This window comes from Phasianus colchicus, chromosome 11 (genome assembly GCF_987193195.1).
Source record: "Phasianus colchicus chromosome 11, bPhaCol1.hap1.1, whole genome shotgun sequence".
Taxonomy (NCBI): Eukaryota; Metazoa; Chordata; class Aves; order Galliformes; family Phasianidae; genus Phasianus; species Phasianus colchicus.
The window spans coordinates 14,440,695-14,453,530 of record NC_143446.1 but is presented as its reverse complement, the minus strand read 5'-3'; the positions used below and the strand labels follow the sequence as shown (position 1 = coordinate 14,453,530).

The 12,836-nt window shown below is 40.9% G+C and overlaps 2 protein-coding genes across 3 annotated transcripts in view; one reads left to right on the top strand and one right to left on the bottom strand.

The window, feature by feature from the left end:
• Nucleotides 1–3,642, bottom strand: part of ATXN7 (ataxin 7) — an 81,286-nt gene extending 77,644 nt beyond the window's left edge. The window contains exon 1 of one of the 2 annotated variants that reach the window (XM_031606249.2): nt 3,542–3,642. The gene's annotated coding sequence lies outside the window, so the exon portion shown is untranslated. The remainder of the gene's footprint in view (nt 1–3,541) is intronic. The other variant, XM_090148369.1, reaches the window with a different exon arrangement.
• On the top strand, nt 3,616–12,611 carry THOC7 (THO complex subunit 7). The gene is made up of 8 exons (XM_031606282.2): nt 3,616–3,789; nt 4,048–4,165; nt 5,061–5,188; nt 5,508–5,594; nt 7,855–7,912; nt 11,139–11,205; nt 11,320–11,389; nt 12,240–12,611. Exons 1-8 carry the CDS (start codon nt 3,771–3,773, stop codon nt 12,305–12,307), a joined length of 615 nt encoding a protein of 204 aa, XP_031462142.1. The 5' UTR covers nt 3,616–3,770; the 3' UTR covers nt 12,308–12,611.
• Nucleotides 12,612–12,836: the final 225 nt, after the last annotated feature.

Genomic DNA, 12,836 nt, shown 5'->3' with positions numbered 1-12,836 from the left:
CTACGGCTTGCTGCAGTTTCATGACACTGAGCTCCACAAGACACGTGTTAGAACGCCTTGATGTTCTCATCAAGCAGGAACCTGCAGTCCCAAAGAGCATTCTTGTTCTCCCTTCTCTTGTTATGCTGTAACTCTATGAAAATGTGCTAGTTCTGTGGAAACACATGGATCCACGTTAGGAAAACTTTTTACAAGGCTGAGAATCACACTGTTAAGACAAAAAAAGAAAAAACTTTTTTTTTTTTTACTATTTTTTTGAAAAAATTCAGTCCTCTCTGCCAAGAGTGAATGTTTTAATATCTGCAGAACTAGACAGCAAGTGTCTAAGAATTTTTACAGAATAAGATGACAATTACTTGAAACACTGCTGCTGATTTGCAGTAAATACTGAGGGTAAAGAAGCCAAAGAAGACTGCAGACAAAACCTAACAGTAATTTATAAGAGAAAACAGGGTGACACTGGTAGGTTAACTCAATATCAGTCGTGCACAAAATCACAGAATACAATCAACAAAGAAATAAAGGACAGTAATGCTAAACTTAGGCTTACAGAAAATAGGTCTCACTAAATAAATTTGGTGTGACTTTCTGACAAGAATATAGGTTGGACTGGATAAAAATACCTTGTAGTTTCTGACCTACTATACTTAGATCTCTGTAAGATTTAATGCCACACAACAGTCTGATTTAGAAGTTATTCAACACGAAGAAAACCTGGAATCTAAAACCACCTCATAAATTATTAGGGTGGCTTAGGAAAAATATTTTAAATCCACCTCATCAATAGTTAAAGATGTTTTCTTAGCTCTAAAAATCATAGCTCATTATACCCTTGAATACTATGAAAAGCTTCTTCACCTTTAATTTTTTCTGCAGTTGGAAAGTATATATATATCCACACACACAGTTAAAGGGGAGGATGTATAAAGTTAACTTAAACTCTGTGAAATTATTTCAGACATTTTTTTCAAGAAAGAAAACCTCAACACTAACAGATTTCTTCAATTAAAAAAAATAATAAGTGTACTTAAAAGCCATTAAAAGGAAAAAAAAAGAGGATAATGATGAAAATCTGAGCCCCTTACACACATGTGTAACATCTCACAGCGTTAAAGGTACCCAGCTTACACTGTATCCAGGGACACCTGGAAACATTACAGAGGATCATTTCACTGGTTAGACAAGGACAGGTGTGTAACAAATTATTATGTATGAGCTGCTTCAAGGTCTTACCATGTGGCAGACGTAAAGGAATTCAAGGAAAGAGGAAAATCTACATCACGTTTAGCTTGGTTGAAAGCTTGCACAGGTACTTATTCCAAATTACCCGGCATGGAGAAATATGCTATGCCCTATGCAAGACATTTTTTCCTACCGCATGAATCTGCAATACTGATTTCTTAAGGAAGGTCCAATGCTACTCAGTACTTCTGCCTGTTAATTGAAGGGTTTTATAAAAGTCTGTAGCTGATGGAATCTGCACAGAATACAAGAACTGGTGAAGGATAAATAAATAAGAGTGAGTAGAGCCCGTGCCAGAGAGCTACATCAAACACTGAATTAATGCAAAAAACATCCTTGGGTACAGCCTAGTGCAACATGCACCCCATACACGTGCATCAAAGGTTGTTTTATACTTACAAGATGAGGAACTCTGCTTAGAAGTGGAGCGAACTGAAAGAAGACTCCAAAGACACAGTGAATGAGTACAGAAATCCAGCAAGCTGGAAATGGCTTCCTGGGCAAAACACATCGTGGCAAAACAGAAGAGGAAAGACAGCAGGATTTAACATCAATATGTAGCCTTAGTGAGATTCTTCATGATGCATTTACCAAGTTCTAGCTCCCATTTTGAAATAGGAAAGTTAATGAATACTGATGATATCTGAAAACTGTTTTAGGAAGAAAAAAAATAACAGGTTTGTTCTCTAAATTCTTCTTATAAGACCCAGGACAGAGCATTTATAAGAATGCTGTAATCACTGACACAAATGAAGACAAGAATGGCATAAAAGTCATTAAAAATTATTAACTAATTATACGGACTGCTGTATTCTAAATTAATTACTCAAGGAATTTGTCACTGTGGAGGGTTTAGTAAACGATCTGATCAGCACTGGAACGATAAACAAAAAGTGAGAAAATATTAGATTAAAGAACAAGAAATAACACAGAAGTATTCTTGCATTACTAAACCAATAATTGCAATAATTGACAGTTCCCTCTTCCAACACCCTACAGTTCTGATCAACTTCTCATCACAGTAGAAAAGGAAAGAGCTAAGAGAATGGCAAGAATAGTATTAAGTGTTGATAAGACCAGGATGCTCCAAGATGCTGAAGATAGTTCTAAGAGGTAATCAGTGGGTAGAGAGGGAACAGCAGCAACAAACCATCCTGTATAAAACCTGTATAGTTCACTTGGGCCGCCTTCTCACCCTTTGCCAGAACACTCAATCAATACCAAAGGCACCAAAGCCTTGGGAAAAGCAAACATTTTCATCAAACTAAATATATTAAATGGAAACATTCAGATTGCATGAAGGGATTGTTGCATGCACGCGCATCGTTCAGGGATTCATCGTCCGCTCTTTGGCCTAAACTTTGCACAACTCTGCAGAAAGTGCCATTTTCACATCAAATTATTTCATTCACAGATCACACAGAGATACATAACCAAGAAGAACGTGTATTTACCCAGCTTTTCTACTCCGGAAATTCTTCAATCTGAAAAATTCAGACGGAGCTTTAATGACCACTGGCTGCAGCCCTTCCCAGCAGCACCTCGCCAAGAACCCACCGGGTGTCACTTCAGGAGCCAAACTGCTGGCTTGCAACAATCTAGCAATACGTAAACTCGTGTTACACACCTCTATCCCGAACAAAAAAAAGGACCCATCATCACTCACGGCTCTGAAACCAGGAAGACGGAGATGAGCCTGCAGGCTGGTGTGGTTCTTTCCTCCTTACGCCCATTTTGTGTTAATGCACGGCACCGAGCGGAGCGAGCCTGCATGTCTTCAGCATCCAACCAAGAGGAGGTAACGCCGAGATGGCAGGGCCTGGGCGTACATCTCACGTACCATCACCACACCAACAGCAACGTTATCAACCTTAGCACGGCACAGGTGTCAACGTTTTGGTCCAAAAGGCAAAAACCCAACACTTGATCTCATCCAACAGCTTAATACCTCTTTTCTCCCGGCACGCCGCAGCGCTGGTCAGCTTTTCCATAGGAACGGCCCGCTCTGCTACCACCCAAAGGAAACCCCGAGGGACAGCATCTCCCCTCCGCCCCTCGTGTCAAGCCGCACACCACAGACACGTCCCCACGCGCGGCCCGGGCTCTCGGCCCGGCTCCCCCGTGCCCGCAGCGCCGGCCCACGGCTCGATGCCGGGCGTCGAAGGGCGCGGGCCATGTGCCGAGGGCATGGCGGGGCGGCCCGGGCGGGGGGCGGCGGGGCCGGGGGCGCGGTGGCCGGGAGGTGGAGCCTGGCTGCGGGCGCGGGGACCTCCGCTTCCCTCCCCCGTCGGCCGCTCACCTGGCGGGGCCGTCCCTCGCCAGGGGGCCGGTTCCGCGCGGGGCGCGGGCCTCCCCGCCGGCCCTCCCCGCCGCTCCGCCGCCGGGCCGCGCGTTCGTCGCCAGCCGGCTCAGGCCCCAGCCGCCGCCGCCGCCTCCCCCTCCATGGCCGCCGCTCTCGCCGGCTGCATTGTGGGAAGCTGACCTCACTCGCTGCTGCCGCCGCCCCGCCGGCTCCGCCGCTCGCCGCCATGGGGGCCGTGACCGACGGTGAGACCTCCTCCCCGCCGCCCTCCCTCCCCGCCGCCCCCGCTCCGGCCCGCGCTCCCCGGCGAAGCCCCGCCGGCCGCTCGGCTCGGCCTCGCCCCGCGCGGGTCGCTCCGTGCCGCCCCGCCGCGCTCCGTGCCGCGGCCTGGCGCTCCGCCGGGCCTCCCGGGCCCCGCTTCTTCTTTCACCCGCGTCCTCTCGGCTGAGCCCCTGCCGTGCCACGCTTCCAGCACGGAGCTCTGAACCCCGGTCTTTCCGCAGATGAAGTCATCCGCAAACGGCTTCTCATTGATGGCGACGGAGCCGGGGACGACAGGAGGATCAATCTGCTGGTGAAGAGTTTCATCAAGTGGTGCAACTCTGGATCTCAGGAGGAAGGGTATTTGTTTGCTGTTTTTAAGTCTTGAAACTCATTGCTTTGCAGTTCAGCACAAAACTGAGCTTCTGTTTAGACAAAGAAAGTAAACTGCGTTCAAACGCATCCAGCCAGGCTGGATGTGGCTCTGGGCAGCCTGGTCTGGTGGTTGGCAACACTGCACACAGCAGGGGGTTGAAACTAGATGATCATTGTGGTCCTTTTCAACCCAGGCCGTTCTATGATCTCTGCTATGTTCAGCCCTGTGTGGCTCTCAGGACAGAGCCCACGAGCTATGGCAAGAAATGTCAAAAATTACAGAGCAAACCATTCTGAAATCTAACAGTGCAGTGAGGGCTCTACACATTGCTTTGTGATTCAGCAGTCCTGTTATTACAGCAGGACCACGACTTGAATGTTCCAGTTGGCGGCTCTGCATTTGTTCTGCTAGGTGGGGGCTGTGCTGCTTCTGCTGCACTGCCCTGAAAAGAAAGGGGGAAACAACAGGCCAAAGAACTAAAGGCTGAGCAACAACATGTTCTGCTGTAGGGTCTGTGCCAATGCTGGATATAAATTCCAGGAGGACATTCTGTGATGATGCTGTGCACAGAGAAGCTCTGGAGTGTTTAAATATTATTTGTGGTGGTCACACAGCTGGCCCTAGTTGAGAAGGGTGTAATCCCTGGAGCAGCGTAGCTTTGCACCTTTAAGGACACGATGATAGAATTAATTGGTGCAGCATTCATTTTTAACTGCACTTTCAGCAGTTATACACTGAATCTTTGAAATATTTTATTACTTGAATAATTGCTGTCGTTTTAACCGTTCCTTACGTTACCTGAGGCTTTGTTTTCTCGTTATATAAAAACGGGCAGGTATTTTCATGCTGCTGAGGAGTAAATGTCTTGTTTGCTTTCAGTTACAGTCAGTACCAACGAATGCTGAGTACTTTATCACAGTGTGAATTTTCAATGGGAAAAACTCTTCTTGTATACGACATGAACCTGAGAGAGATGGAAAACTATGAAAAAATCTACAAGGATATAGGTAAAAGATGAGAAAAAAAATCAATCTTATTTGAATTTCTCTATTGTAAAGAAGCTCGAGTCACATCTGATAAACAAAATGTAAACATATGATGGGTGATGTAGAAAAAATATTTTAATAGCACTCATACTTGCCCTTGTATCTTATCAGTGTTTAAAGTGTGTATGAATAAAAACTTTTTTTAGTTTATTAAAGTATAGATAGTTTTGAACCTCGTGGAGCTAGCAGGCCATCGTATAAAATGTAAAGAGCTGTTTGTGATTATTTAGCAGAATGGATTGTTGGCTTTTGTTGTTTGATTTGTGTCTTTCTGTTACAGAAAATAGTATAGCTGCAGCCCACGAGAAGATTTCTGAATGCAAGAAACAAATCCTGCAAGCAAAAAGAATCAGAAAAAATCGCCAGGGTAAGGAGCAATATTTACACCGGGTTGTTTTATTAATGTGTTATCTTTTAAAATACATTGTACCAGAAAATAGATTACACACTTTTGAAAATGCAGAAGAAAATGCTGTCATTACTGCTACATATAGTGTTATCTGGTGGGTTCCACACAGGCTGCTGAAAGTTTGGTTGTTGAGGTTAAGTCAGTAAATCTCGGTGACACGTAACTTCAGGAAAACTTACAGAGTAGCTCAGAGGTGTTCTCAAGCCAAAGGAACCCTCCCAAGCATCCTTTAACAATTCAGTTGACTTAAGAACAACTAAAGCACATTATTAGCAGCAAGACAGAAGAGTTCACAGAATCACAGAATCACAGAATCGTAGGGGTTGGAAGGGACCTCCAGAGATCATCGAGTCCAACCCCCCTGCCAAAGCAGGATCCCTACACCAGGTCGCACAGGTAGGCGTCCAGGTGGGTCTTGAATATCTCCAGAGAAGGAGACTCCACAACCTCCCTGGGCAGCCTGTTCCAGTGCTCCGTCACCCTCACCGTAAAGAAGTTCTTGCGCACATTGGTGCGGAACTTCCTATGCTCCAGCTTCTGGCCATTTCCCCTTGTCCTGTCTCCGCACACTGCTGAAAAGAGTCTGGCCTCGCCACTTTGCCCCCCACACCTTAGATATTTATAGACCTGGATCAGGTCCCCTCTCAGTCTTCTCTTCTCAAGGCTAAACAGACCCAGCTCACTTAGCCTTTCCTCATAGGGGAGATGCTCCAGGCCCTTCACCATCTTTGTGGCTCTCCGCTGGACTCTTTCCAAGAGATCCCTGTCTTTTTTGTACTGGGGAGCCCAGAACTGGACACAGTACTCCAGATGAGGCCTTACCAGGGCAGAGTAGAGGGGGAGGATAACCTCCCTCGACCTGCTGGCCACGCTCCTTTTAATGCACCCCAGAATGCCATTGGCCTTTTTGGCCACAAGGGCACACTGCTGGCTCATGGCCAACCTGTCGTCCACCAGGACACCCAGGTCCCTCTCCACAGAGCTCCTCTCCAGCAGGTCATCCCCCAACCTGTACCGGTGCATGGAATTATTCCTCCCTAGGTGCAAGACTCTACACTTGCTTTTGTTAAACTTCATCTGGTTCCTTACTGCCCAGCTCTCCAGCCTGTCCAGTTAAATAGGCTTACACACAGCACCAAAAATATGTAAGTGTATTCCTTCAGCTCTTTAAGAGGAAAGTAAGAGCTAATACAGGAACAGTTGTGCCAGTTGCATACCCATCATTCTGCAAGTATGGCCTTGCAGAATACCTCTAAACCACATATTAGAGATATTTGTTCCCTACTCTTAAAAGACATACTGATATTTTTAGTTGAAACTTCAAACATTTTCCTGTAACAGTCTTATCAAAATTTAACAATTGGGAAAGCAAAAAATTTGCTTCCTAAAAGTTGAAATGTGAAAATAAATAGTTTAAAAAAAACAAACAAACAAAAACCAAACAGCTGTAACAGGTAAAAGGTTTTAAAACCTTTAAAAACCACATCCAGGTATGTTTTGTGGATAATTTTAGACTCTATTAAAGACTGAAAAGAGCCTTAAGCAGTAGGAAAGTGGAGTACTTAGATCTTTACAAGCACAGGTCTGAAGGGTTTGCTTTCGAAGATGTTCTGCCCACATTTTCCATCTGAATGAGGTGGTTAGTGTACATAAAATATTACCTTTAGGAAATGTCCACTTTAATTATCTATATAACCATCATGTTGTTCTTAACATGCAAAAAAAAAAAAAAGTTTAACCAAGCTGTTGTTTCTCTTGCAGCATTTTATTTTTCTCTAAAAATCTTAAATGTCTGTGTAGTATCCTATCCACAGAGTTTCCTATATATATATATATATAAGTTTATATATAAAAGTAACACTTAAGATTCATAAACAAAACAAATACATGTGAAGCAGTGCAGAGCTATCTAAAGGTCATGTTTTCTTATCCTTTACAAATCCCTAGTACTGGGTAAGTTTGAGTAAGTAATTAAGGGCTTACTATCACCTGATCTTTATTTAAAACTGATTTTCATGTAGTCATCTACTTGGATATGTTATAGTATATTTTTATACATTTTTACATGAATGTTCCTTTTTTTATGTGCAAGGTATTATGGAGAGATTTGAAAACATTAAAACACTTTTTCAAGAAGTAGAAAAAGCTGATGGAAGATTTTTAATTCTTATATCTATACCTTCAGAATTTAGACTTAAAATATTTAAATTTCTTTCAGAATATGATGCGCTGGCCAAAGTCATACAGCACCATCCAGACAGACACGAAACTCTGAAGTAAGTATGAGACTGCATTAGATTATTATAAACCAGCAAATTAAAAGTCACCAGATTTGACATTTTCTTGGTTTCACAATTTGACCTTTTTGTCCCTGTTACGTAGTTTCTTTTGATGCAAGAAAAACTTGTGTTTCATTTTAAAATTGTGCCCTTATCAGCTTTCTTTCATTAATCTCTATCTGTATGGGTTCCGAAGCATTACTAATAATTTTGTATTTGAAGTTTTTCCATTGTTAAGGTGAATGGATGAACTCAGATGTAAATGCACGGCAGTTTATCAGTGACAAGTTGATCAGGAAAGAGAGATAGTGCGGCAGTGTTGTAAAGTGCAGCAGCAAGTAATCATGCAGAATATATATCACACAGGCAAGTAAGATAGAATAAGAAGTAGAGAAAGCAAGAGAAAGCTTGTAGAGTTGTTCTGTGTTTTCCTTCTAGTAGTTGTTCCTGCATGCCTGCTTATAAATTACTACCTTGTGTACCACAATATAACCTGCCCTGGCATGTAGGTAAGACCTACCTGTTGTCCAACTCGTCCTGCATATAACCTCCAGTATTACTTGTCACAGCTGGGTTTGGATCAACTACCTGTGCTTTTGGGTCATTTTGAGCAGTCACGAGGAGATCATCTTTTGAATATTATTAAGCCACAGAAACATTCCAGGACTCATAGCATCTACAAGTTTGTTCTTCTTTACCTGATTAAAGGCATGACATCAGATTACTTTCTCATTTAAATGTAGCTCGTGCCTGTCCTGCTGTCACCTTTCAATGAAATTGCGTAGAGGGAAGCTATTATTTCACATCCCATGCTGTTTTATAGCAGAAGGAAGATTTTTGATCATATTATTTACCCTAATATTAGCAATTTGTTTAGCTATAAATTTCTGACACTATTTCATACACTTCTTTCTCATATATTATATTTTTCTTGAATTTCATTACCTCAGTCTCGGTTATTACAGTTCATTCTCTTGTGGCTTAGTTATTTCTTTACTTCACTACTCAGCACATGCCACTTATCAAGGGTTCATAAAAAGGGATTATTAAAAGTGAAGCTTTTCAGATAAGTCAGTTGATTAAGAATGGAAGCAACTAATTGATAGGCTTTTTTTTGTTTTTTTTTTTAAGATGCCAGATTGTTAAGATTTGGGAGGGGAGGTTGTTTTAATTTTGTACAACATATCCAAGTGTCAGTTTCTTGAGCAGAGCTATAAATGTCAGTAAGGTCAGCTAATGAATTTAGCATTTTGGTTTTTCTTGAACTTAATTTCTTATCACCTTAGAAGAGTATATTGTTAGAAATACCCCTTTGCTTGTGCACTGTAAGAGTGTCTACAGCATATCCCCTTGTGTCTTTAGTCCTTCATACCTGTAGTCCAAGACATGGACTTGAACTATAGCAGAGTCTCTATTTTACAGATTTTACAAACCAGACATAGTAAGAGAATGGAAACACCTTTAGAGGGAGCTTACTTCGTATGTATTCCAGCTTTAACTGACTTCTTCATGCGAACACTAAACGTAGAAACTGCACAAAGTTTTACCCCAGTGTTTTAATTACAAGGCTTTATTTCCCTAGTTTGAGAAAAAAATATAGAAAATCACGTAATGTGAATCAGGAAAACCCACCCTTAAGTCAGAGTTGAAGGGAGACTCACTATCAACTCTTAGTTACTAAAAACTCTAGAGAAAACTTCTTGTGAGAAGAAACATCATGGTTTATTGCAAGAGTTACACTTACAGCTTTAGCAAGTCATACAGCACAATAGGACAAAGTTCAGAAAAATACTTTTTTTAATGCTTTTAAGGGACTATTTCTTGGAACAACTAGTTCTGCAGCACAAAGGAAGAGAAATTGTTATTGACTTAGTCATGAGTAATGCATAGTAGCCAAGTCAGGAAGTGACAGGAGCCGAACCACTAAATGGCAGTGCCAGTGTAATTGCCTGCCTTATCAGAAGAGCTGTTACAGCATGAAGCAATGACACCAGTCTTAGAAAAGGAGACAGAAAAAATGAGAAGATCAGGCAAAGATTTTTTGGATCTGAAAGTAAAAGAAGTAAAACACCAGGTGTAGCTTGGACGTTGCTAGAAAATTGCTTATCTTCTCACTGCCTGCTTATAGCTGACAGCAATGCATAAACAATGTTTGGTGAGACAGAAGCCTTTCAGAAACTAGAAGCCAGATAGTAGTGAAATCATTGCATAAGCCTATAAGCTGTCAGTCTGTTTCCATAATAGGAAGGTTTACAATGCCACACCCAACCATATTTAAGGCATTCCCCTCCAGATACCAGTGTACTACCTCAGAAATAGACAACACCCTGAGGTTGCATTAAACCAGAGCTTTTTCCCAGCCATCGTGACTGGAAGCCCTTCTGTGATTCCCTGCCCAGACTGGTTGCAATAGCTCTCAGTGCTTCAGAAAAAAACAACTTTGTTCCCTTGCTGACCTGTATATAGCTTTGCCTGCTAATTAATCAGCCTCAATCCACCTGACCTGTAAAGAAACAGGTTGTTCTCATCACATGGATCATAAATTACAAGAGACATTACAGGAAAATGAGAAGGGCCAAACTGGAGGTTTGCTTCATCCTCATTTGAAAGCTAGTCTAGAATATGGTACCTATAATTCTATGCCGGATCTCAGAAAGGATTGTAGCGGACCTGATGAGGATAGAAAACAATTAAATGCTTGCAGAAGGGTCCTGAAGAGGGCTTGACAGATTACATATCCAAAGAAGACAGGAATAATAACAAAGATTATAGATGTTGCATACTTCCTTTATCTCTTAATCAATTAAAATAATAACTGGGATGGGAGAAGAAAATCAGAGTATATCTATGGATCACAGAAATACAAATATTAAGTGTTGCTTTCTAAGGAATAAGTTAAGTCATGTGTCATCTAAAACGTGGATTATTCTGTGTAAACCTACTGTAAAGTTCATGATATCCACTACTATGTCTGGTCAGGCTATTGTCGGAGATAGAGTACTTGATTGTGTGTTTGAATTACCTGACAACTGCTGTGTTTATTGCCTGTTTAGGTAAAGTAGCCTTACATGTATGTCATTCCTTTTATTATGCTTTGTTTACCTTTGCAGTACTATTAGCCATGCTGTTTATTTATTACTTCATTTAAACCTGTTTTTCAGTAAATTCAGAGAACTTTAAAAAAAAAATAAATAAATAAATTACTGTGACAATTCCTTTCCAGGCAGCTAGAAGCTTTGGGAAAAGAACTTCAACACCTTTCTCACATTAAAGAAAATGTTGAAGATAAGGTAGGTTTTTCATAGAGATTATTGCATAATTATTTAATAGGAACATAATTAAACAAGAATCTCCTATGAGCTGTAATGCTCTGAATTTTCTGAATATACTCTTGCTCATTCCAGTTGGAGCTGAGAAGAAAGCAGTTTCACGTTCTCCTGAGCACCATCCATGAGCTTCAGCAAACTCTGGAAAGTAAGTGATATTCTTAGGTAATACATATGTGGGTTGGGTTTCAGGAGATCAGAAGATGAGATAGCTTGCAGCAGTGGGTGAGCTACATGCAAATTTGAATACAAAAAAACTAAATGACTTAACCCTGTGAGGCAGGAAGCCCATAATAGAATGGGGACTAAAGCTATCAAACAAGAGTTAAATTCAAAAACACAGTCAAAACATTCTTTTATCATACCAACCATATTTAAAAATCTGTGTTTACTTTTTGTGCTCTAATACAGATAATTTTGTTTTAAATATTGTTTACTGGACACTATGTCTTTTGAAGACAGAATAATTGGTATAGTCTGTGAGCATGACCTGATTAACATACACATGTGGCTATAAGAGCAGACTTTCATTCTCTAAGGCCTCTAGATCTTCTTAAGCAGAATGAATTGTTAATCCTAGATGCAGTTTAGCAGAAGGTTATTGTTATTAAACATTAATAACACTTGCTGAAGTATTAGTCTCTAAAATACATTTTTGTATGACCATAAGGTTTACTTCTCAGTTTCTGGAATTTTATGAAGTAAGAGTTTAGTGGAAGGAACAACCTTAGCTGAAATAAACCATCAATAAACAAAGATAGGACATATAATTTGAAGCAGTCTGGCACTATTTGTTTGAATTGATCCTGCAGGATTTACCCTATATTTCCTGTAATAAATGTTGAAGAATCAGCCTTAAACATAGCATTTTGTATAAAGCAATACTCAACTACAGATTTAAGGCAATCAACATAAAAAACTTTAGCTGGGACAGCTTTGCACTATAGTTTTTAAATATAATCTAAGCACATTTAAATAACAGTAATATGTTATTTTAGATGATGAAAAACTTTCAGAAGCTGAAGAATCTCAAGAAACTCAGATGGAAGCAGAGACCAAACAGTAAATGTTGTGAAGACTACTGATGATACTCTTGAAGAATGCGCATACGTCTTCACTTTGTTTTCATGCCAATAGAAAAAGAACAGGAGCTGAAAACTTTCTATTGCTTCTGTGAATTTTAATACACAAGTACTTGTTTTGCTTTTGTTCCAGGTACAAACAATTCCAGATCTGTACAGGTGGACCCTTTGTGTTAATCCATAAACTTTGACAAGAAATATGTTTTGGCTTACGAAAGGTGAATCTTCTGTACATTAATTGTGAATTGAGGTGTTTGCAAATCACTGTCAATAAAAAGTTCTTACAAACAGTTTTCTATTATTCGGTAGGCATTGAGCCTGAATAGTAAAGCTTCTTTTTCTTACTTGATATTACACTAGTGTCAGTGTACCTTTGCACAAGTCCCAGTTTCCATGCCATAGTCCAGGTGGGATCTAAAACAGAACCAAGGTCTTAAACTTTCAAAGTAGACCAGAATGCAGTAGCCTAATTCTGTAGAAGTGATGTATTTTCTATCAGTGTTTCTCAAGGAG